This window comes from Thamnophis sirtalis, unplaced genomic scaffold, assembly GCF_051295495.1.
Source record: "Thamnophis sirtalis isolate CommonGarterSnake01/CBP01778 unplaced genomic scaffold, rThaSir2_p1.2 scaffold_7, whole genome shotgun sequence".
Taxonomy (NCBI): domain Eukaryota; kingdom Metazoa; phylum Chordata; class Lepidosauria; order Squamata; family Natricidae; genus Thamnophis; species Thamnophis sirtalis.
In genome coordinates, this window is record NW_028261387.1 from 10516563 (window position 1) to 10542613 (window position 26051).

The window sequence follows — 26051 nt, forward strand, 5'->3', positions numbered from 1 at the left end:
CTATGATTGTAACCTTATTTTTCTCAACCAGTGTGATGTCTAGTGTATTATGCGCCAGTATTTTGTCCGTTTGTATGCGAAAATCCCACAAGATCTTGACCATCTGATTTTCGGTGACTTTTTCAGGCTGATGTTCCCACCAGTTTGTTGTTGTTTTAATATTATAATTTTTGCACAAATTCCAGTGGATCATTTGTGCTACTGAATTGTGCCGCAATTTATAATCAGTCTGCGTGATTTTTTTACAGCAGCTGAGTATGTGATCAGCAATTTCATCAGCTTCTTTGCAAAGTCTGCATTTGGCATCATCAGAGGATTTTTCGATTTTGGCCTTAATGGCATTTGTGCGGATAGCTTGTTCTTGCGCAGCCAGGATTAGTGACTCTGTTTCTTTCTTTAATGTACCTGTTGTTAACCATAACCAAGTTTGTTCACTGTCCACTTTATCTTTTATTTTTTCCAGAAATTGGCCATGCAGTGCTTTGTTCTGCCAACTCTCCATTCTTGATTTTATCACATCTTTTCTGTATTCTTGTTTCGTCTGTTGGACCTTCAACAGATTTTTGTTCTTTACTTCAATTAATAGATGTTCTTGACTTTCTTTTAAATAATCAGCCAGTGCATGTTTTTCATCTTCAACTATTTGCTTCACTTGTAATAATCCTCTGCCACCTGATTTTCGGGGCAGGTATATTCTATCAGTATCACCACGTGGATGTAAACTGTTAGACTGTACCTGCCCCGAAAATCAGGTGGCAGAGGATTATTACAAGTGAAGCAAATAGTTGAAGAAGAAAAACATGCACTTCTACGTAAAGAATGAAGAGGGATGGTCTCTGAGCTTGGCTATTTTCTTGCAAACATTTCATTACCCATACTAGGTAACATCATCAGTGCCAGTCATGAAGACGTGCACGCAGTGGCAGGATGGGAGAAGTGAAAAAGGCACATTTTACTGTTTTGGCAGGGAGAAAAAAGTCTTCCATGATGGATTTCTCAGTTACTAGGACTACAATGCTCTCCTTGAGCAACAATGGGTTTTTTTTCTCCTCAGCCTAGTTTTTGGCCTAGGGAAACGTGCTACAGTAGCAATAAAACCACAAACAGTAATGGAATTGAAATGTGGAACGGCCAAACCACCAGGAAAATGCAGGCAAAGCAGATAATAGGAAGACCTGCCAATGGCTAATAGCATGGAAAATTGAAGAAAGAGACAGAGGGGCTACTTCTGGCTGCACAAGAACAAGACTGAAGAACAAATGCATGCCAAGACACAATTGAGAAGACAGCAACAGACAGCAAATGCTGCCTCTGCAAAGAAACTGAGGAAACAATGGGCTACCTAGACAGCTGCTACAAGAAAATCCCACAGACTAACAACAAACAACAGCTTGACCAAGTTGCAACAATGGTATCTTGGAATATCTGCAAGAAACATCATTTGTCTGCAGGCAAGAACTGATGGGACCACAAAATAGACGAAGTAATATGGACAATGAAAAAGCTAAAAAGCTCTGGAACATTAGAATTAAAACAGACACGCCCTTGCTACATAACACACCAGACTTAACAACTGTCAGTAAGAAAGACAAAAAGGTCTGGATAATAGATGTGGCAGCTACCTGGAAACAACACAATAAACAATATAATCTCTCTTCGTTGATGTTTCCGAAAATATAGTAAGTTATATAATACTGGTTCAGAAGACCAGAAACACAGTCAGTGAATCAAAGAGTAAAATTCATAACGTAATGAAAGAATTCACTAACATAAATTCTGAAACAGAAGAAAATATATTCCACCCCTTTCTACAATTGCTCTATTAAGGAAAGGCACCATTCAGAGGGATAGCATCAGAGGTGGGCTCCTACCAGTTCACACCAGTTCGGTAGAACCGGTTCGTCAAATTTTTGAAACCCACCACTCACACACACAAACCCATACACACACAGAGAGAGAGAGAGACTCACACACAGAGAGAAAGAGAAAGAAAGGAAAGAAGGAAGGAAGGAAGGAAGGAAGGAAGGAAGGAAGAAAGAAAGAAAGAAAGAAAGAAAGAAAGAAAGAAAGAAAGAAAGAAAGAAAGAAAGAAAGAAAGAGTGAGAGAGAGATGAAAGAAAAAAAGAAAAAGGGACAGAGAGACAAAAGGAAGGAAAGAGAGAGAGAGAAAGAGAGAGAGAGAGAAAGAAAGAAAAACACATGGCCGGCAAGCCACTCCCACCAGGTCACAGGGCCGGCAAACCACTCCCACAAAGGAGGCCACACCCACAGAGTAGGTTCGAAATTTTTTTGAAACCCGCCACTGGATAGCATAATGTGTCAGGCCTGCAACGGGTTCCTTTTGGGATCTTTGGCCTGTCACACTAATATTCTATTCTACTATGCTGTTTCATTAGTGGGGAATTGGGAGGGAGAATAGTAGGAAGTAGAATGTGATGTTGTCAAAATAAAATTCCTTCCTAGAATCTAAGGTCATCCTTTGTCTCTACATCTCTGCACCTGACCGGAACTGGATGGCTGGAACTGCAAGCATGGCAGTGGAAGATTGGACCATATGATGGACTTGTGGGTGTGGGGCCAGGATCTTGAACTTTCAGCTGGGTGGGGAAAACCGGGAAGCTTTCAGATTCAGGTTTTCCCAGATGTGCCAACAGGACTTTTAATAAATTGGAACTTTGAGCAATACTTTGCCTTGGACTCTGATTTAATTTTGGATGTTATTTGGAACCCTGACATAATGCTTATACAAAACTTTTTTTTTTATTTCCAAGATGCATTTTGAAAATGATTCCAAATAAGTTAATAAGGCATCCAAAGGAAAGGACCACATAGGTAACGCTCAGCGGTGGGTTGCTGCCGGTTTGGCCCGGATCACGCGAACTGGTAGTGGCAGCGATGGGAGGCTCCGCCCAACTGCCTGGACGCTTCTGCGCATGTGCAGAAGTGCCATGCACGAGCTTGAGTGCGTTCACTAACTAAGCGGTAATAAAAATAATAAAAACCCACCACTGGTAATGCTAATATATAAAGAGAAGACAAGGATATTGATTCTTAGGAGAAATGAAATCTTGATCTTTATATTACTGACATCACTTTGAAAGCCATCCTGTTTGTGGCATTAGTCAAATAATTATCCAAACCCTAAAAGCGACAACATTTAAAAATCCTAAACCACCTGAAGACTTCACAGAGCTAAAACACTGAGTTTTAGCTAAAAAAAATCTCAGTTTTACATGAATCTGTCCAGGGAAGGAAAACTGTGTATACTCAGTTAATGCACACTGTAATCAACTGTTCATTATCTCAACAGAAAACAATGATTGCTTCAAATAAAACATAATCACAACTGTTTTAAGCAATGTTGATGGAATGTGAAATACAGTACGAGGGTGTAAGTTTTGGCAGCTAAATAATACAGAATCACAACCGAAGCGGTTCTGGTATTGTCTGCCATCTGAAAGGAAAACCTTCTCTAAATGGAAGTGGAAGTGGTAGATGAGTGCTCGCACGAGCAATGACCATGTGTATGCACTTCGTTTGAGTGAGCTGCAGACACAAGTGCCTGCCACTCATGTGGGACCATACCCTGCCTTCCCCACTAGTCCCCAAAGGTTGGGGAACGTTGTGTTAAGACAACATTGCCCATAATTTCCAACCTGCAGAGCCAAACAGAAAGATTCTGCTTAGGAAGTATGAAAACAACTGGAAGATGCCAACTTGGGGAATACTCCAATAGGGAAAGTGAAAGTGACTATAAATATAAATACCACAAATCATTTATTCCCCCTTCGGTGTTCAGCTTCAGTTGCTGCTATTTTACTTGCAAATGCTAAACCGCTCCGTCCAGGATTTCAGAAGCAAGCAAAGATTTAAAATGCTCAATATTGTGGTATAAGTAGTACTTGACTTATGACCACAATTAGGAATGCAACTTGTGTCGCGAAGGAAGTTTACAATGCAACTTGTGTCGCTAAGGAAGTTTACATGTTTACAACCTTTTTTTCCCATGGTTGTTAAGCAGATCGTAGTCACTAAGCAAATGCCACTTTCTCTATTGACTTTGCATGTAAGAAGCCAGCTGATAAAGATGCAAATGGTAATCACATGACTCTGCAACACTGCAACCATCATAAATTCACGTTGATTACCAAGCATTCAAATTTTGATCACATGACTGTTGTGGCCCAGCAGGAGCCATTGGAGCTGCCACCAGACACCGACAGCGAGGGGCCCTATGAGTCGGCTCTGGAGGATGTGGAGGACCCTGGACAGGGTTCCGACTCCGAGCAGGGCACAGAGAGGCTGGTTGGCCACCAGGAGGCACCTGAGCCTTGGACCAGTGGGGAGGAGACAAGGGAGAGTGATCCAGACGCCAGCAGTGAGTTGTTCCTGGATGCCCGGCACCGAAGAGCTAATAGGTGTCAGGAACAGTTGCGCAAGTACAGGAGGTAATTGCACTCAGCTGGTGGTCATTAGGCTCCTCTCCAGACTATAAAAGGACTACTTGTGCACACACCCCTCTTACAGAAGTCAACACAGGAACTAATGTTGGAGAATAGAATTGTGAGCTTGGCAGGCTGGATTGCTACCACAATTTATCTATGTTGGATTGTTGCCACGGCTTATCTGTGCTGGCTTGCTGCCAAGGACTGGTTTGTCTGTTAATAAATTCCGGAAAGTATCTTTGACTCGGAGTGTGTTGGTGTGGGAAGAGGGGGGGGGGGGTCAGAACACATGACCGTGTGGATGCAGTCATTAAATACAAGGAGCAGTCTATGGAGATTCTCGGTCATCCAGGTCATGGTTGTCCCAAAGATGCTTTCTCAAGAGGCAAATGGACTTTGTGGTTTTCCTTGGAAGATGTTTCACTTCTCATCCAAGAAGCTTCTTCAGCTTGGATGAGAAGCAAAACGTCTTCAAAGAAAAACCAGAAAGTCCAGTTGCCTCTTGAAAAAGCACCTTTGGGACAAGGAACAGCCATAACTCACTGTTTTCAGTGCTGTTGTAACTTCCAACAATTGCTAAAAGAATGGTTGTACGTTGAGGTCTACAGGTATAGAATCTCTTGTTCAGGATTTGGGCCAACCAGGTAGTTGTTACATCTTTCAATGCATACTTTTCTATTTTATTTTCTACTGCACTACATCCCTATGTGAACACTTAACGTCATCAATATCAACATGTCCTGGGATCAGTGGTGGGTTTCAAAAGCTTTTGGAACCTCTTCTGTAGGTGTGGCCTGCTTTCCGGGTCCACTGGTGGAACCTCTTCTAACCGGTTCGGTAGATTTGACGAACCGGTTCTACCGAACTGGTGCGAACTGGTAGGAACCCACCTCTGCCCGGGATACTCCGATAGTCATTGTATTTCTCAGCTTCTCTCTTTCAACCTACTCCCACCTCACCCAAATTTTGTCCTTAAAATTCTCACACTCCTGTAAACCTTGTGATTTCCTCCGATTTCTCAACCTCTCCCTGATGTACCTGCAGGTGTTCTTGTAACGGCACTTACTCCTCAACTTAAGAGAATGAGGGAACACCGATGATCAAACTTTCAATTTCTTTCTCTTAGTTTAATTTCTTTTCAAAACAGCTGCAGGTAAAAGACGGATTGCCACTGAGGAGATAAAGAGTAGTTTAATTTTTCATCCATAATTGATGAACGCAGCTTTCAAATTGCAAGTTTATTCCAGTAAAGAGAACTACCAGCGTATGTGTTTTTTTATGTTGGGAGCAGCAGCACAGCATGGAGAGAAATACAAACAATACTTGAAAACCATTCATGTTTGATTGGCTGCAAGTTGTCTCATCTTGGGGAGGGAGTTATTTCATTACAGAATAAGAGTTGGAAAGGACCCTGGAGGTCCTCTAGTCCAGCCCGCTGCTCAAGCAGGACACCCTATACCAGTGATGGCTAACCTTTTTTGGATGGCGTGCCAAAAGCAGGGGGAGCACAGGGGGGTTGTGCACGGGCATTCCCACACGTATGATGCTATGCACGCAAGCCCAGTGTGCATGCACGTGCGATCCCCCAGCACGCATGCATGACCCCCACGCACGCAAACACGCGCAAGCAGCGTGACACATACACACACACACACACACACACACACACACACACATGCTTTTGGTGCACTTTTTCTGCCCTCCCCAGGATCCAGGGGCTAGGAGGGCCATTTTTCACCCTCCAGAGCTTTCAGGGAAGCCTCCGGAGGGTGAAAAACAGTCCTTGGGGCAATCTGGAAATGACTTCCGGTTTGCTCGTAGGGCCATTTTTTTCCCCTTCGGAGCCTTCAGGGAAGCCTCCTAAAAGCTCCGGAGGGCGAGTCCTACGAGCAAACCGGAAGTCCATTCCCGAACTTCCGGTTTGCCTGTAGGGCTGGTTTTTCGCGCTCTGGAGGCTTCAAGGAAGCTTCCCTGAAGGCCTGCTCGAATGCCCTAACAAATCGCTCCGTGTGCCACCTATGGCATGCGTGCCATAGGTTTGCCATCACAGTCCTATACCATTCCAGACAAGTGACTGTCCAGTCTTTTCCACTGATTAATTGTTCTCACTGTCAGGAAATGTCTTAGTTATAGATTGCTTATCTCCTTGATTTAGTTTTCATCCATTGCTTCTTGCCTTCTGGTGATTTGGAAAACAGGTTGACCCCCTCTTCTTTGTGACAGCCTCTCAAATATCTTTTATCCCCCAGCCCCCCTGATCATGTTTGCTGTTCTTTTCTGCACTCTTTCCGGAGTCTCTTTTTTATACATGGCGACCCAAACTGGAGGCAGTATTCCAAGTTTCTTCAAATGCAAATATCCAGGTCCCTCAATCAAAATCTCTAAACTGTCTCCAATCCATACTCTTTAACAGGTCCTACTCAACTGAATTATATAAACTACTCTCTCACATATGTCACAGCAACAATGCTTTTTGGAAGATACAGTATTTGCAGAAGTTTGGCATGGAGATTTTAATGCAAGTGCTTCCCCCCCCCACCCCTTCCTGCACATACTGAACAAAAGGGTTCCACCACAAATCCGCGAAGCCCTTATCCGCGGAGACATAAGCGCGAAGACTAATTCGCGCTGTTCTAAGCGCTAAGGAGAAACGCGACCCTACCGCGATGACATAATCGCGGAGGGCATATTCGCGCATTCCCAAGCACTCAGTACCCTAAACCTAACCCTAACCCTAACGCTAAACCTAAACTTAATGCTAAACCTAACGCTAAACCTAACCCTAACCCTAACCCTAAAACAAACCCCTAAACCTAATCCTAACCCTTACCTTAATTGAAGTCGGCTTTCTGCCGCGGCACCGTTTTAAAGCGCCCTTCTGTTGCTGCGCTGTTGTCACGGCAGTGATGACGCACGGTGATGACGTCGCAGCTTTAGCGTCGCGATTTTATCACCGCGATTTTGACGAGCGCGGTTTTGTCTTGCCATGGAACAAAAGCATGACAGTGAATAATTCTTCTTTAGAATTGGTCTATGTCCATGACAGGAATAGACATACTGATAATTTTAGCTAAGATATTGAAGATCTTAAAGGGGAAAAAAAGCTCTGCACTCTTGTTTTAAGTTTAGAGTTTGTCACCAAGAGCTACTAACCTTGTATGTGCCAATAGGTGTACTAATTCCTGCATAGTAACAAATAATAAACTGCAATATTTTACCAAGACTCCATTTAACGGCTTGGTGGCATCAGATGGGCTAATAATTATTTCGTGTATTTTGGCTGCTATTAGCTGCCTTGAGTTTAGTGGAATATAAATTCAGTTAAATACAAATTAACTAAATAAATTTGCCTTTTACAGTACTTAAGATAAAATAATTGCCCCCAAATTGGTTCAGTTTTGAAATCTAATGACCATGCAAATATAAGAATCTTGCCAGATAAAAGTAAAAGATAATCCACCGCATTCATCTATGTTGTGCCCATTCAGCTTGCCTCTGACGCATTCTACATTAGGACTTAGAGGCTGTACACCATCCTATTATGTTGCCTAAAGTCAATATATACTAGAAGACCTGAAAGTATTGTATGTATTAATTATGGAATGGAGCAAAACCCAAGCCAAATACACTGTCAAATACACTGTTTCAGAAGTCTAACATGACATCGGCCACAATTAGGTAGGACAGACCAGGAAATCAACTCCACCAGAAGGCTAAAATTAGTTTTCTTGAGATTGGTTGCAATAGTAGAATTTTGCAAGTCGGATTGTGCTATATACTCCAATGGATCTGGAAGGTGTCTGCCTGAGCCATTTCCAAATGTTATCACGTTTTTGGATTTAAAAAAAAAATGCTTCGGCCCCTTTTTCCTAGATACCAGTTCCTGTGTATCTCTGTCAAAGTCATCTTCTTTACCCTGTACAGATTAGGACAGAATGTCACCATGACTGAGCTTCGTTCTTAGACAGGATTTGTTCTGACCCCCTCCTCCGTCAAGTAATGAATGCTGAGACAAGCTTAACTGGAATGTACTTTAATTAGCAAAACACCAAAACCTCGGTGGCTGAAAGCCAAGCAGAACAAACAGATAAGGACCTTGGCAGCAACTCAGACAAACTCAGGCAGCAATAAACACAGATAAGGCTTGGCAGCAATCCAGCCTGCCAAGCTCACAGAACTGTTGTCCAACATTCAATCCTGTGTTGACTTCTACAAAGAGGGCCGTGTGCACAAGTAGCTTTTATAGTCTGGAGAAGAGCCTAATGACCATCAGCTGAGTACAATCACCTCCTGTAATTGCGTAATAGTTCCTGACGCTTAGTAGCTCTTCGATGGCGTGCATCCAGGAACAACTCACTGCTGGCTTCTGGATCACTCTTCCTTGTCTCCTCCCCGCTGGTCCAAGGCTCAGGCGCCACCTGGTGGCCAACCAGCCTCTCTGCGCTCTGCTAGGAGTCGGAACCCTGTCCAGCTCCTCCACATCCTCCAGAGCCAACTCATAGGGCCCCTCGCTGTCGGAGTCTGGTGGCAGCTCCAACGGCTCCTGCTGGGCCATAACAGGATTGGACTTTGGGGTTCTAAAGGCAGAGGAGGAATGCAATCAAGGAAGAAGGAAAGGAAGACTATGCTAACTACGGAGGGGGTGTGTGTTTGCTTTGGTTCAGTTAGACTGTAGCTATGCGCTAACTATGGCCAATCTCAAAACAGCTAAATATTTCAAACCTGGGAGTACCTGTCTGGAAGAAAACTAAGTTGTTCCAGGGCTATAGATTACAGGTAATCTTCGACTATATAGGGACGTAGCGGCTCAGTGGCTAAGATGCTGAGCTTGTCGATCAGAAAGGTTGGCCGTTCAGTGGTTCAAATCCCTAGTGCCGCGTGACGACACTGAGCTGCCGTTACTTTTCTTCAGCTTTGAAACGGAGATGAGCACTGCCCCCTAGAGTCAGGAACGACTAGCACATATGTGCAAGAGGAACCTTTACCTTTAATCTTCAACTTACAACAGTGCGTTTAGTGAACGTTCAAAGTTACAACAGCACTGAAAAGAGTGACCTATGATCATTTTTCACACTTATGACAGATGCAGGATCCTCATCGTCATGTGATCAAAATTCAGATACTTGGCAAGTGGCTCATATTTATGACCGTCGCAGAGTCCTGGGATCATGTGATCCCCTTTTGCAACCTTCTGACGAGCAAAGTCCACAGGGAATCCAGATTCACTTAACAAACGTATTACTAATTTGACAAGTACAGTGATTCACTTAAGAACTGTGGCAAGAAAGGGGGCAAAACTCACTTAACAAATGTCTCACTTAGTAAGAAAAATTTTGGGCTCAATTATAGTCGTACATTGAAGACTACCTGTACATTGAAAATAAGAAGAAAAAACACGGCAGTTAGTAAATCACTTCTGCAATATAATTACATAAGTCTGTTAATAAAACCAGATTGCTTCTTCACCAACCAAGGTCTCCTTTCCTAAACCTAATGTAATTGGGTTTACCAGTCTAGAATTCAAAAATTAAGATCACCGTTTGTTTTTTGTTTTTAAAATACATTGTGGCATATTTTCAAGTTCCTAAACTCAGTCACAAAGCCACAAATATTAACTAAGCTACTTAGTGCACCTAAGGCCACGGAGTAATTGTAAAAAAAATATCTAATAGACTTCTAGAGTTGCTAAACTAATCCCAATTTCATTGTTGGCCAATCGTATCTTTCATTGATAGCCAAGGTCACCAGGACTGCTGTTAAGTAAGCTCCCCGTTGGGAGAGCGAGTACGTTCAGCGAAGCATTGTGAGAGTTGTGTTGGAGAACACACAAACCAGCATAAAGAGACACTGCAGTTTAAATAGGCTTTTACTTTCGTGGAAATAGAGGTATCAGAGTCCATCAAACAGTCCAAGTTATACACGGATAAGACAGTCAGTCATCAATATCTTTCAGTTAAGGGATAATCCAAATAACATAGTCCAGTGTCATATAATCAGTCCGGTACACTAAATTTGCTAACAATTGCAAAACTTACAACAGCGTACGGCACTTTCAGCTTCCAAAAACACTCAGATCAGATCAGCCCAGCATCTAACGAACAGAGAACTAACAGTCGTTCTGGCTCCCTCTTATGGCCGATTGAGGAAAACAGCAACCAATCACATTTTACAGTATAATTTAAAGAAACAGGTATAGCATTGCTACATGATTTATATATTGCCAACCCAACCGTTAGATTATATTCCTAACAACTTCTGTGAGCATGGCTGAATCCAGGGAAAGCATATGTGTGATGTCACCCTATCAATATTGCAACATATGCACTTACATTCAACGCCAGACCACAAAGCGGAAACAGTCACTGTGCACCATTTTTTTTCTGCACACTCTGACTGAACTCCACCATCCACAGCAGACCTGGACATAATAGGGCCCCTGAACCACATCCATCCCTCTGAGTGTCCCTGTCTAACCCGCGTGAGGTCAACCAGGTATTAGGAATCAAATGTAATGAAGTGCGTTGGTTCGGCCCTCCAAAACAGTCTGTTTCTTGTGCATCCCCTTGGCAAAATTATTTACCCATTCCTGGTTTATAGCACAGAATTCAGGGGAAATATTTTCATCCAGAAAAAGTAATACCAGATGAAAGCTTTTCCCATTCATACCTAAGAAATAAATTTCTTTCTTATCTCCTGTCAGCATCTCTAACTCAGGCTGCGGGCTACCATCCTGATGTTTCCACCAAGATACAAAAGTGATTCTCAGACACTCCTCATCAAATATACAAGCTTTTCCTTCTGTTTTTTATTTCCAAATAGGGCAATGCCAGATTAGATTTTAAACAATACGACACATACACACTGTCAGTCTTAATCTTGATAAATCTTGAAAAACACACGCGCATGAATATGCATTGTATTCAAATGAGCTTTCTAAACCATGACTGTGCTCGTGGGTTGACAGCCTGCTCACCAGGGAAGGGTGCCATACAGTGGTGGGATTCAAATAATTTAACAACCGGTTCTCTGCCCTAATGACCAGCTGGGTAGGCGTGGCTCAGTGGTCATGTGACTGGGTGGGCATGGCCAGCTCAATGTCATTCACATCGATGGGCGCTTCGCCTTAGCTGTTACAATGTAATAAGGGTTAACCGGAGAGGCAGTTTCTGTAAGCAGGGCAATAAAGATTAGGCTAGAAACAACACCAGAATGTTTCCTTTCTGCCTTCCTTACAGGATTAGCCCTGTAAAGTAGAAAAAAACAAGATGAGATTTCTTCCAACAACCGGTTCTCCGAAATTCTTAGAAAGTTAACAACCGGTTCTCCCGGATAGGTGCGTACTGGCTGAATCTCATTACTGGTGCCATGTTATTATTGTTGTTGCCATATTTTTTTTTTACTGCTGCCACCCATTTCTGATGGATAAAGTAAGATTAAACACAGTGGGCTGAATGTCAAATGAGGGACACTGGAGACCAAATAACTTAAGTGAGGAAAAAGGAGAGGAATGTAAGAAAAAATGTTTCTTTGTCAAATTATGTACATAATCAAGTTTTAAAATGCTCCCTTTTGTTATGTAACTAATCCAGTTTCTGTTTCAGATGCTGAATCAGCAACAAGGCCATGCTCATATTGGATGAGACTTAACATGTCTCACCTAGTTGTCTCTTTCTTCTGCCAATTTCAATTTCAATTTAATAAAATTTGTATGCCGCCCACTCCCTTGGGACTCTGGGCGGCTTACAGACAGATAAAAGGGCATTTAAAAATTTAAAAAAAAAGATGCTTACTCTGGATGTGACTTTACATTGGTCTTCTAGTTCCAGAACCATTATGTCCTCCACTGGAATTCATCCATCATCCCTCCCATGGCCTAACCACCTTCACATGCAATAGATGATGATAAATACATTGGTCATTGATCTACCTGGGCCAAACTGGGTGTGCTCAGAAGGCATTTGCATACTGCATACTGCACACATTCTGGTCAGTGGTCTCACTCTTGCTTCAGGTATCTTTCATATAAATTACTTCCTTCATTTTTATTTTATTTTAAGGGAAAGTTCAGGAAGTGATATGGGGAAGATTTATGACAGGTGAGTAGAAAAGCAGATAGACGAAAAGGAGAATTTTGGCAGATCATGTTTATGCACATGCTCTACTGTTCTTCAATTCAAAACAAGGAGTGAAAATCTATTTTAAAATAAAAGTAAATCTATTTCTATAAATGGACCTGGAATTCATTTTCTTCCTCTCTGTCCAGATTTTCTTCTGATGGAATCTCAGAGGCAATTTGATTTTTGTTCTGCTGGAATACAACCAACTCCAAAGGGACATTCTTGGTGGAACTAGTTCATTCTCCAAAGGGATATTCTTCCTGGAATTATTTCATTCTGAGCTCCAAAAGGTATTTCATTCAGTAGTTTTTTATAACTACACAATATTTTTATTTTTTAGATCTGTGCTCTTATATGTTCTTCACTTGCACATGCATTTATCTCATTTTTATTTCTGCTACAAACCCTAATAAGAAAGCATATATTTCAAACTCCTACTTCAATTGCACCACTAGTCAGTTAATGTATGCTATATCAGTGGTCCCCAACCCCCGGTCCGCGGACCGGTGCCGGGCCGTGGAGTACCTGGCACCGGGCCGCGCAGCGGCCGGGGGCCATGATCGCTGCAGCGGCCGGGGGCCATGATCGCTGCAGCGGCCGGGGGACATGATCGCTGCAGCGGCCGGGGGACATGATCGCTGCAGCGCAAAGGCTCCTGGGCCGTGCGCAAAAGCTCCTGGGCCGTGCGCAAAGGCTCCAGGGAAGAGAGCCCCGGGCAGGTACGCACGTGTGGCCCAAAGCTGACGTGTACCTGCGACCCTGCAGACGTCTCCCCAGTCTCCCTGCGGCTCTACAGAAAACGCCTCGCTCAGAAGACGCCCCCCCCACCCCTGCGCGTGCTCAGCGGGCCATGGTAAAATTATCAAAGGCTGACTGGTCCGCGGCGATAAAAAGGTTGGGGACCACTGTGCTATATGACTGCATTATATGCACAGCAGATAATGTTCTGTATTTATTAACATGTGGTTTACATATCAGCAAGTGGTGATTGGTGTCTAGTTAACATAACAATGAAGTAGATAAATGACTGGCATAAAAACAATGGTCATTCATCAAACCCAAACTGGAATGAGGTATTAACTGGTGTCAATCTTAGGGGCTTATACTGCTTAACATTTTTATTAATGATGAAGAAAAGGGGGAGACATTTATCAAATCTGCAAAGTGACACAAGATTGGGTTGACTAGCAAATAAACTAGAAGACAAAAATAAAATTCAGAACACTGTTGTAAGGTGACCGAAATTGATCGAATATAACAGAGTGGAGTTTAATAAAGACAAATGAAAAAATTGTCACTTGGGAAACAGGGCACCGGTATAAAGGATGTCTGGCTTGGGAGTAGTACTTGTGTAAAAGACCTGGAATTGTAACCAGATAAAACGGAATAGGCAACATCAACAGAATTATGGTTTCTCAAGCATCGAAAGAGATTTGACACACAAAGGAACACTCAGTTCTATTTCATTCGGAACTGGTCCGAACCCTCATCAATTATTGTGTCCAGTTCCAGGCATTATATTGTATGAAGAGGTCAGAGAAATCGAGAGAACTTCAGAGAAGGGCAACAAATACCTCCCCACCCCCCCATAAGGTCATGACCCGACAAATGCGCGCATGACAAAAACGCGGCACTAAAACCACGATGTCATCAACGCGCCGACGACAGCGCGCCGACAGAAGCGCGATTTAAGTTAAGGTAAGGGTTAGGTTTAGGTTTAGGGTTAGGGTTAGGTTTAAGGTTAGGTTTAGGGTTATAGCGCGCTTCTGTCGGCGCGTTGTTGTCGGCGCGCTTCAGCGCTCATTCGTCGGCGCGCTTTAGAACTCGCGGTTTTGTCACCGCGGTTTAGTCAGGCGCGCTTTTGTCGTTCGCCCTTTTGTCGGTGAACCCATAAGTTCTACATAGACTAAATAAACTGGAACTGACAACAATAGCTCTCTCCAAGTAACTGAAATATATCTGTTACCTAATCAAGATAAGCTGGCCAAGTATTGGACAGGAAACAATAGATTTAAGTTAAGGAAGGCAGATTCCGGTTCAATCTTGGAAAGAGCTTCTAACAGACAAGTTTGACAGCGGAAACAATTACTCAAGGAAGTTGTGGGCAGTGGCTAGACACTTATCTGTCAATGATAGTTTAATCTGGATCCGCGCCCTGAACAGGAGATTGAACTCAGGGGCTAAACCGCTCCTTCCAATTCTGTTATTTGAAATTCGAAACTCCAGACAGAATTCTGCCTTTGGATCAAACAGGCATTCTACCTGCGCTGCTTTTACTAGTATAAATAAGAACATTCACAACATTTAATCGCTTTCTGCTGTGATCAGTCTGGGCTTCCAACCAAACTTCCAGCCTAAGGCAAAGACAAATTGACATTCCCTCCCTCATTCTACTTTATGGAAGCTGATTAGAGAATCGAGACTGGCAGTATGTCATGTAATTGTCAGTCTTTCCTCACTCAAAAAATAAATATAAATAGGAGGAATAGCTAGAAGTTAAGAGCCAAAGGATTGCTTCTGCTAGCACTTGCTACCTAATGATGGTGCTTCATTCAGGCTTGCTGGCCAATAAACATAAGATAGAACTCTGCTAGGCAGAGAGTAGCAGGCTTGGTAGTTTGCGTAGAGAAACACCAGGAAGAGACTTAGCCGTAACCCTCAGTGTTCTTAATGCAATTCTTTGCCATTCTGTCCTTTATTTTTTGGAGGGGAAGACTAAGCTTGGGGCAAAAGGCTAAACTTGAGAAGTGTAATTTGTTGGAGCTAATTTATTGGTGATCCGACAAAAGCGCGCACGACAAAAGCGCGCCGACAAAACCGTGTTGCTAAAACCGCGACGTCATCAACGCGCCGACAACAGCGCGGAAACAGAAAGCCGATTTAACTTAAGGTAAGGGTTAGGTTTAGGGTTAGATTTAGGGTTAGCGTTAGGTTTAGCGTTACGTTTAGGGTTAGCGTTACGTTTAGGGTTAGGGTTAGCGTTACGTTTAGGGTTAGGTTTAGTTTTACAGCGCGCTTCTGTCGCCGCACTGTTGTCAGCACGATTCAGCGCTCATTTGTCGGAGCGCTTTAGAACACGCGGTTTTGTCACCGTGGTTTAGTCGGGCGCGGTTTTGTCGTTCGCCCTTTTGCCGGTGAACCATTTCAATCGTCTCTGCAATGGTCCATTTCAGTGGACCCTGAAAGAATCACAGTGCAGAGCAAGGCAGGTGACCTTGGGAGGTGGAAGGGCTGAGGACGTGTCTTTTTATCTTTTCCAGAAGACGACAAGACAACGGCATCAGTGGGTGTCTCTGATTTTATTTTTCTCCTTCAGAGTTGATTTTACTTCTATAGGTTATACTGTCAAAGTCTTTATCCAGATTCTCGTAGAGATATAAATCCCATGAAAATAAGGGTTAAGTAGACTTAAAAGTCTATTCCTGATCTTTGAACGTGAGTTACCCTTACCGATGTGAGCATCCAAGCAAACTCACTGGCTGTCAACAAAATTATAGATATCTACTAACAGTTCATTACTTCCTGAGGGAAAGAAGCCACTTTGTCTTCTTCAGGAATGAGTAGAGATTCTGTATATACAGTGACTGACTCTAAAGACTGAATAACTCCATGTCTTCTTCCTTCCTTCCCGCTATCAGAACATGTAGCAGATAAATGTATTGCAAATATAAATGAATCAATTGGCACCAAAAGGAATACTTTGAGAGAGCATACTTCAAATTATATAATCTATTGCATTTCAATCTCCTCTGGACTGCTGATCATATTAATTATGGAAGCTCTTTCAAAGCAATTTCATTGTATTCATAATCCTCTTCAGAGAGAACAGAGCAATCTGTTTAATATATACTAGCCATAAATAATGTAGCTTCCTATTTGCAATGTAACATTTCAGGGGATAAATAAAAAAAAGTATTTTAATGGCCATTTTAAAATAATATTGCCAGAGCAGCGGGCTATTAATATTTCACTTGGCCACAAATCTTCGTAAAAATTAATATCTTGTATCTTTGGAAATAGCCTGCCAGCAAACGGTGTTTGGGATGTAATGATTTAACTATGTGAATGGAACGGATTAATAAGAAACTCTTCTCTCTTTCTTCTTTCTTCTCTTCTGTTGCAAACACTCCCTGGGCCCGAGTTCCAGGGGGGGGAATCATCTCTATAGTCAAAAAGAAGAATCCACATAAAAGGCAGATGGGTGGAACCAGACTCAGCTATGAAATAATGAAGAATGTTCAGCTATATGGGAAGCATTTATCTGTAGTTAAGGCAATGTTTGTCAGCCATTTTGAATCCAGAGTAAACATGAAGAGATTGGTGCAAATGATGATGGGCACACAGAATAAATATTCAGCATTCTGTTCCCACAGCGGCCAAGCAAATCCTACGAGAAACCCACAAGTAGGACAAGAATGCAAGAGCACTCTCCCATTCATGTTCCCTAGCAACTAGTACTTACAGATATACCAGAGGCAATCTATAGCCACGGTGACTAGATGAGATGAACTTAATGTTGCTGACAAAATCTGTGTGTTGGGGATAGTAATCTAGAGACACGAAACATGTATCTTTAACCTTATCTTAAAGCCATGCCTAGGGAAATAACATTTTTTTTTTTTGACATCTCCTTCTTCCAGTTGACACCCAGGTGATGCAACCACACCCACAAATATAGTGTGAATTAATGGCTATGTTGGGACTGGAGGAGGTTATGTATTAAAATCTGGGGAAGTAAAGAATAACCACTGTAAACATTCTCTGGATTTTATTTTTCCCTAAATGCACGTCTAAATAATTGTGATTAGTAAGAAAAAAGAGATGTCTTTAAAATATATATTTCATAGGGGAAATAATGCCGTGTGTGTGTGTGTGTGTGTGTGTGTGTGTGTGTATAATAAAGAAATAACATAAATAACATAAATAAGACTCATCACTCTCTATACAATTCAATTCTGCAGCAGGGTGTTCATCAACAATAGGAATTGTCTAGAGGAAACAAGATTAATTTGATATATATTAGGAAAGACAAACCACATTTCTAAGTTTCTATTTGCTAATATGCTTCTTTAAAGGCCCACATGTGTTCAGAACCAAGACATCTTTAAATGATCCTCTTCATATTCTCCTTATGCTAACAAACACCAGCAAGAAACTATACGTACCCATCCTTAAGACGTCATAAAGACCAAACTGTAATTGATAAAAAATATACGATATGCCTATGTGCAAATATGGATGTGATCGTTTAAAGCCATGGGAAGGAGGCATTGGTTTTATGGTTTCCCAGACATGGATGTATATTATAACAAAACATTGTAATACGAACTGATTTTTCATCCCAGAACAAGCTAAACATTCTGTCCAACAGGAGATACCATAACATACAATGGGAAGAAAAACTACCAGCTCAGCTTCAAATACTTTATCGTTAGAGCATAATTGCCTTTATGGCTTTAAATCAATGTGAAGGGCTCCAGAAAGTGATAACCAATGAGATTTCTAGCATAGCCTTTGCTGGCATGATCTGTCTGCCAGAAATTCATAAGACAGCGTGTTTATAAAACTGCACATTCCAAATTATCCCTTTCCATTTTTCTTGCCTTAAATTTATCGCTGGCAGGGAGAATCCCAGCAGCATCATTTTATCAGTGTCTTGCACATCTAGGCGTGCGTGTGCATTTGTGTCTAAATATAACCCACTTTGAATGGTTACACCCTCCCCTTTTTGTTCACGGCTTCAATGTGCCGAGGGACTATTAAATGCTTTTGTCTAATGACATTACAACTTGTACCCTGAGCTTTTTCAAGACAGATCCTCCTTGATCGTTCTTTTTTTTTCCTGGGAAGCCAGCTGAATGCCACTCAACAGCCTATCCGTGCATCTTTTAAAAGATACCGCAAAACCCCACATTGAGATTTTTGCCTATGCCTCACCTTCCGCCGTCCCCTAACCGTACAGAAAGGGCTGAAGCAGAAGTAAGAAAAATGCCTATTTCCCTTCTGCTTTGGCCATCACCAGCTTGTCATTTTTTGCTAGCCGAAATATTTGCTACACACATCACCAGAAATTGCCTGCTCATCTGTGACTAACCAATGCACTGAACAAAATAAAGATGCAATGAAAAATAGCATTTTAAAAATAAAATAAATAAATAAAAAATCAGTGCTGTGTCTTCTTCCCCAAAACCAGTGCTGCCTGCTTCAGGAAAAGGGGAGGGGGCTGGGGATACTAGCGATCTTTAGAAAATGGCTCTTCCAGCCGAGGCAAACCCAGAAAGGGCTCCCACCACCACCATCACCACCACCACTCTGGCAATTTAGCCGGGAACCCCAAAATAGGCTGAGATGGGCAATCCCCGGATATGGAAAAAGCAAACGGGGTTGATAACAGGCGGGGGGGGGGGAGATCTTGCAAATGGGAGATCATCCACAGCCAAACCAAGGGAGGAAAAATCAGGCGTATATACGGATGAACCCCGCTGGTTTAAAACCGGGCCAGGACAGATGATACCCTGAAAGATATACACATATGGATAGATAGATAGATAGATAGATGGATAGGATAGGATAGGATAGGATAGGATAGGATAGGATAGGATAGGATAGGATAGGATAGGATAGGATAGGATAGGATAGGATAGGATAGGATAGGATAGGATAGGATAGGATAGGAGGTAGGTAGGTAGGTAGGTAGGTAGGTAGGTAGGTAGGTAGGTAGGTAGGTAGGTAGGTAGATAGATAGATAGATAGATAGATAGATAGATAGATAGATAGATAGATAGATAGATAGATAGATAGATAGATAAGATAGATAGATAGATAGATAGATAGATAGATAGATAGATAGATAGATAGATAGATAGATAGATAGATAGATAGATAGATAGATAGATAGATAGATAGATAGATAGATAGAGATAGATAGATAGATAGATAGATAGATAGATAGATAGATAGATAGATAGATAGATAGATAGATAGATAGATAGATGGTTGTGCAGGGGCCTTTTTTCTTTCTGTCTTGCCAACCCGGCTCGGGATACCTGCGCCGCCTCGGGGAGACTTAGCAACAAGTTGAGCCAACTTGAAAGGCGGAGAGCATCACTTTAAGGAGCGGCGGTGGAGAAAGGGGAGAGCGGGCGGAGAAGGGAGGGAGGGAGGGAGGGAGGCCGGTCAGCTCGCTCGCAAAGATGCTTACCACCAAGACTGGCACCCCCGCCGCCAGCGAGTAGAGGAGCACGGGGGGCACCGCGCTGCCCTCCTCCGGGCCCGGGTAAGGCTTGCGGTAGGCGCTCTCGTAGCAGAAGAAGCCCTGCAGGTTGACCGTGAAGGTGTCGGTGTACTCGAAGTAATAAGCCAGCATCACGGTCCCTGCCATGATCACCATCTGGAAGTAAAGCATTCTGGTAGGAAGAGGAGGAGAGGGCACTGGCATGGACTCCGGCGGCCGCGGCAGCCCCCCTCCCCGGCTGCGCGCTCCGCCCGCTTCCCGGCGGCATCCACCGGGGAAGGGGGCGGCGGCTAGTCCCAGGCAGCGGCGGCAGCAGCGACGACGGCAGCTGGAGGAAAAGCAGAAGGAGGAGGAGGAGGAGGAGCACCGGGCGTACCACCAAGTCCCCGGGAAGGGGAGAGAGGACCGTCCGCTCGCTGGGACCCCCGGCAGCACGTGGAGCGGCAGCCGGGCCCCGGACAGCTGCCCTGGGAATGGAAGCGAGGACGTGCCCGGCCGCTGGCAGCAACCCCACCCCCGCGCCGCTCGGAGGAAGGAGGGGGCTGCCCGCGTTCCCAAACTCCGCCGGGTTTTTAGAGGCGATCCCGGCGCAGCGAGCGTGAGAAGGCGGGGAGAGCCAACGGCAAAGCGCCTGGCCCGCTCCGCGGTTCTCCCTCCTCTCAATGGGACTTTGGAGGTGCGGGGTGGGTGGGGAGGGAAGCTGGCTCGGGTGCCGCCGCCGAGGACGTAGCGACTATCGCGGGTTCCAAAATCGCCTCCCCGGAGGGGAGAGTTGGGCGCTCTCAAGAAATCAGGAAAAAAAGCGATGGTGATTGGGGGGATCCCGGCTGATCCTGAGATTGCAGACCCAGCAACTCTTCAAGGGAAACCGGGCCGGGTTTTTTTTTTTTTTTTTTGTCCCCCTGGGGAGGTGGCGAGGATTCTGCAAAGTTCCTGGTTTCCCCCGGGCGGATTCAGCCCTTCCCACCTCGCAGCCAAGCCTCTCTGTGCCTTGGGGCTGGCCTCGGCCCGCGATCCGCAATCCCGCGCTCGATCCCTTGCTTTGAAAGGCGGCTGCGGTGGCAGCCCCGATGCTGTTTCTGAAGCTGCATTGGAGCTGGAGGGATAGGGAAAGGGGTGGGTGGGTTCTTGTGTGTGTGCATGCGTGTGTGTGTGTGTGTGTGTGTGTGTGCGCCTCCCTCCCCCAGTAAGGAATTTTGCTTTCAGTCTTAAAAACACAAGACAGACACACACACACATACACACAGCGGAAGGAGTAACTCCCCAGTGCGTCAGTTGGAATATGCGCGATCTTTTCCTCCTCCTCCTCCTGCAACACCTACACGATTGCAAACTCTGGCCTTGCTCTTGGATCCCAGTGCGTCCAGGACTAGCCTTTTGAACCCAGATCTAGGTTAAAAGCAAGGCGGTTTACTGAGTTAGGATGTAGCTATTCACCCACCAAACAGCCCAACACCAAAAGCCACCACTTCACTCCTTCCACCACTGGACCAGGCAGATCTGCCTTCAAGATTCTTCAAGGAAAACCATTTTTATTTTATTTTATTTTTGCAAAATCAAAACTGCAACAGAAGCAATCAAAGCAGGACATTTAGTGCGTCAGTTGAACACAATATCTCAGGGGTTGAGATATTGGGAGTCAAACTATTTTCCAAGGCACCAAGGGTAGAACAAGAAGCAATGGGTGGAAACTAATCCAGGAGAGAAGCAACTTAGAACTGAGGAGGAATTTCCTGACAGTTAGAACTGTTAATCAGTGGAACAGGTTGCCTCCAGAAGGTGTGAATGCCGAAACACTGGAAGTCTTTATGAAGATGTTGGATAGCCATTTGTCTGAAACAGTATAGGGTTTCCTGCCTAGGCAGGAGGTTGGACTAGAAGACCTCCAAGGTCCCTTCCAACTCTGCTGTTGCATTATTGTAAATGTGTATGCACAATCTATATAATTTACACTTAGCTGCCAAATTGCGGTGGCCTGTCCATACAGATAGTCCTCAATTTATGACAATTGGGACCTGAATTTCTACTTTTAAGTTAAGTGGTTGTTAAGTGAATTACTCCATTTTACAATCTTTTTTGCCATGGTTGTTAAGCGAAGCATATAGTTGCTAAGCCAATCCAGCTTCCTCCCATTGACTTACGTTGTTGGTAACAGTTGGGAAGGTCAGAAATGGGGTATGACCCTGGGACACTGCAACTATTGTTAAATGCATGCTAGTTGTCAAGCACCCAAATTTTTATTAATTTGACTATGGGACTGCTATAACAGTCATAAGTGCGAGGACCCCAGGTATAAGTCACCTTTTTTGCGGTGCTATTTTGACTTCGAACAGTCGCTAAATGAATGGTTGCAAGCTATTAACCTCTACTCTGTTTCTTCCCTTAATCCATAGGCAGTGTCCTTATCTCCAGGCCACGATATAACGGTTCCACCACAAATGCGCGAACGACAAAAGCGCGTCTGACTAAACCGCGGTGACAAAACCGCGCCGTCAAAACCGCGGAGACGAATGTGAAGCGCGCCGGCAACAGCGCGCCGACAGAAGCGCGCTGTAACATAACCCTAAACCTAACCCTAAACCTAACCCTAAACCTTACCTTAACTTAAATTGTGCTTCTGTCGGCGCGCTGTTGTTGGCGCGCTGTTGTCGGCGCGCTTTTGACATCGCGGTTTTAGCGCCGCAGTTTTGCCGGCACGCTTTTGACGTTCGCACTTATGTCGTGCCACGGATATAACCCCAAGATATCTTTAGCTATGCCTATATAAAAAGTAACATCTTTACCTATCTCTCTCCATTAGCAATTTAATTACTAAGCTTATTTCACATGGATTCTCCTGTGCTTAATACCACCACCTTTCCTAGTTTTCCTATAAGGAAGAGAACCTCTAGTCTTTCCACTGGTGAATAAAGAATAATAGAGTTGGAAGGGACCTTGTAGATCATCTAGTCAACCCCACCCCGCCGAAGCAGGAGATCCTACACCATTTCTGACAAATGGCAGTCCAATCTCTTCTTGAAAGGCTCCAGCGGTGAAGTTCCCACAACGTCTGAAAGCAATCTGTTCCATGGGTTGATGGTTCTCACTGTCAGAAAATGTTTTCCTTATTTCTAGGTTGAATCTCTCCTTGATCAGTTTCCATCCATTATTCCTTGACTGGCCTTCAGGTGCCTTGGAATATAGCTTGACCCCCCCCCCCCAGCCCTTTCTGTGGCAGCCCCTCAAATATTGGAACACTGCTGTCATGTCTCCCCTGGTCCTTCTCTTCACTAGACTAGCCATCAGTGGCGGGTTTCAAAAATGGTTCGAACCTACTCTGTGGGTGTGGCCTCCTTTGTGGGAGTGGCTTGCTGCCCATGTGACTGGATGGGAGTGGCTTCCCGCCCATGTGGCCGGATATGAAGATGCCGACAACACTTGTCAGAACCACCTTAAATTACCTCACACACAGCACTGGCATGCATAAGAATTTGATGTAAACTTGTTTTTTAAAAGGCATTTTTGGTTTGCGTTAAAACAACTTCAACACACACAATGTTCTGATTGCACCACAAACGCAGTAGTCATCCTTACCTTTCACAGAGGCACTGAGTTTTATAAATATGAGCATGATAGTGTAGAATAATCATATCCAAGGACCAGTGGTGGGTTTCAAAAAAATTTGGAACCTCTTCTGTAGGTGTGGCCTGCTTTCCGGGTCCACTGGTGGAACCTCTTCTAACCAGTTCGGTAGATTTGACGAACCGGTTCTACCGAATAGGTGCGAACTGGTAGGAACCCACCTCTGCTTGACCCCCTCCTCTCTGTGGCAGCCCCTCAAATATTGGAACACTGCTGTCATGTCTCCCCTGGTCCTTCTCTTCACTAGACTAGCCATGCTCAATTCCTGCAACCGTTCTTCATATGTTTTAGCCTCCAGGCCCCTAAGAAGAAAGATTTTCACCCCTCTACTTTAACAATACTTAGAAGGGATTTCTCTGCCACTTCTAATCCTAAGGATGCAAATTGAATACAGAGAAGTCCTCGACTTACAACCACAATGACCCCAAAATTTCTGTTTTTAAATGAGATGTTTGTTAAGTAAATTTTACCCCACTTTATAACCTTTCTTGCCATGGTGGATAAGTGAATCCCTGCAGTTGATACACTGTTGAATGAATCTGGCTTCCCCATTGACCGCTTGTCAAAAAGTCGCAAAAGGGATCACATGACCTTGGGACACAGCAATGGTCATAAATATGAACCAGTTGCCAAGCATCTGAATTTTGATCACATGACCATGGGCATGCTGCAAAGGTCATAACTCTTAAAAATGGTAATAAGTCACAATAGTTGGTGCTGTTGTAACTTTGAATGAGATGTGTTGTAAGTCAAAGACAACTTATACTTCTATTTACATAAACCTTGAATTGCACAGGCTCACCTTCCCACTGGTTAAACAATGCCTTAATGTAGCATATTCAAAAACAGCTATACACATTTCACTGTTGATTGTAAATGAGGTGGAATTCTGTGAGACTGGTTTAGCTAAGCCCATCTTGCCCATCTATAAAGCAGATTATAACTCAGGAACTTTTCCATTCACTTTGTTACTCACTTCTTACCACCAGCACCACCCCATCGGTTTTCTAAAGTTTATATTCTTCTTTTTTTATATAAGAAAAAGAACCGGCGTTTTACTGGCATCAGCAACTGGCAACACTGAATCAACTTTGGCTGAATCAAATTAATCAGAATCAGATCTGTCGACTATTCGGATAATTTGACTCACTAACTGAAAATTCCAGTGCTGTGGATTAGATTCAGGAGTTGAACTCAATGACGGTGGGAGCAAATCATAGTAAGGCCTTATGATAGTCAAAATATACCCTGCGTATGTATTCTCCAAGAGCAGTACTTGATTCACCTTATATTGTTTTCAAACTGTGAGTAATTTAGAGAGATCAACTGAAGATTGCTATGGAAGATTGATGGAAAACATTCTGTCCAGGGGTGGGTTGCTAATCCCGTTCCAACCGGTTCGGTTGGAACGGGGCCGGCGGCGTCCTCGTGCACGCGCGCAGTTCACGCATGCGTCTTAGCCCCTGCGCGATGCTCCAGCTGCTCGCGGAGACTCACGCAGGCGCTGTATGTGCCATGCACCTGCGTGGAAGCGCAGAAGCCTTCAAAGACAGGTAAGGAACGCAGGCGGGCCGGTGGGCCCTTCGCCGTTCCCGGAAGTTACTTACTTCTGGGTTCGCCAACCAACCGGTTCGCGGGGACCGCCACGAACCGGTTGAAACCCACCCCTGATTCTGTCCAAATGTAGTGTTACCTAGACAAGCAAGTTTAACAGAACAATAAAAAAATAAAAAGCCCAATGCTGCCTAGTAAAACCGTTGAAAGTTTTATTACACAATTGCTTAATTGGCACTAGAAGATAATATATGGGAACAGAAATTGTGGAATTGTAATACAAATGCTAGATAGATTACCCCTATGGTTGGGCACAGTTTCAGTTGGAAATTAAGTAGGTTCTGGGGGAATACAAATTGGGAAAGGCTGCATTATAACCTTATCTAATCTCGCAAGAGATTAATAATCCAATGTGAAAACAAACCCAAATAACGAGTTCCTGTTTGTGTATTAAATAAAGAGAGGATACATTTCCCCTAGGCTCTTTCAAATAAGGAAGAGGGGGGGGATTGCCTTGAATAAATCCGTGGCACGACAAAACCGCGAAGCCCTTATCCGTGGAGACATAAGCGCGTCGCTAAAGGCACGACATCATCATCGTGCGTCATCACCGCCGCGACAAGAGCGTGGCAACAGAAGGGCGCTTTAAAACGGCACCACGGCAGAAAGCCGATTTCAATTAAGGTAAGGGTTAGGATTAGGTTTAGGGGTTTGTTTTAGGGTTAGGGTTAGGGTTAGGTTTAGGGTACTGAGTGCTTGGGAATGCGCGGATTTGCCCTCCGTGATTATGTCATCGCAGTAGGGTCGCGTTTTTCCTTAGCGCTTTGAACGGCGCGAATTAGTCTTCGCGCTTATGTCTCCGCGGATAAGGGCTTCGCGGATTTGTGGTGGAACCGAATAAATCTGGTGGCTTCTTATTCTTCCTTGAAATGGATCTGGCATTCAGCAACAGCTGCTGCCCCCCCCCAAAAAAAAACCCCACCATCCAGCATCTCAGCTAGATTCTCACACTTTACTATGCAGCACATCTGTACTTCAAAACAGAAAGGGAAAACCTGAAAATATTCAAGCCATTTAAGT

The 26051-nt window shown here is 43.9% G+C and overlaps 1 protein-coding gene across 1 annotated transcript in view; it reads right to left on the reverse strand.

Annotated features, from left to right (window-relative positions):
* Nucleotides 1-20021, reverse strand: part of PLPPR5 (phospholipid phosphatase related 5) — a 102857-nt gene extending 82836 nt beyond the window's left edge. Inside the window, exon 1 of the mRNA XM_087719296.1 lies at nt 19764-20021. Coding sequence (XP_087575422.1) covers nt 19764-20000 — 237 coding nt within the window. The 5' untranslated portion in view covers nt 20001-20021. The remainder of the gene's footprint in view (nt 1-19763) is intronic.
* Nucleotides 20022-26051: the final 6030 nt, after the last annotated feature.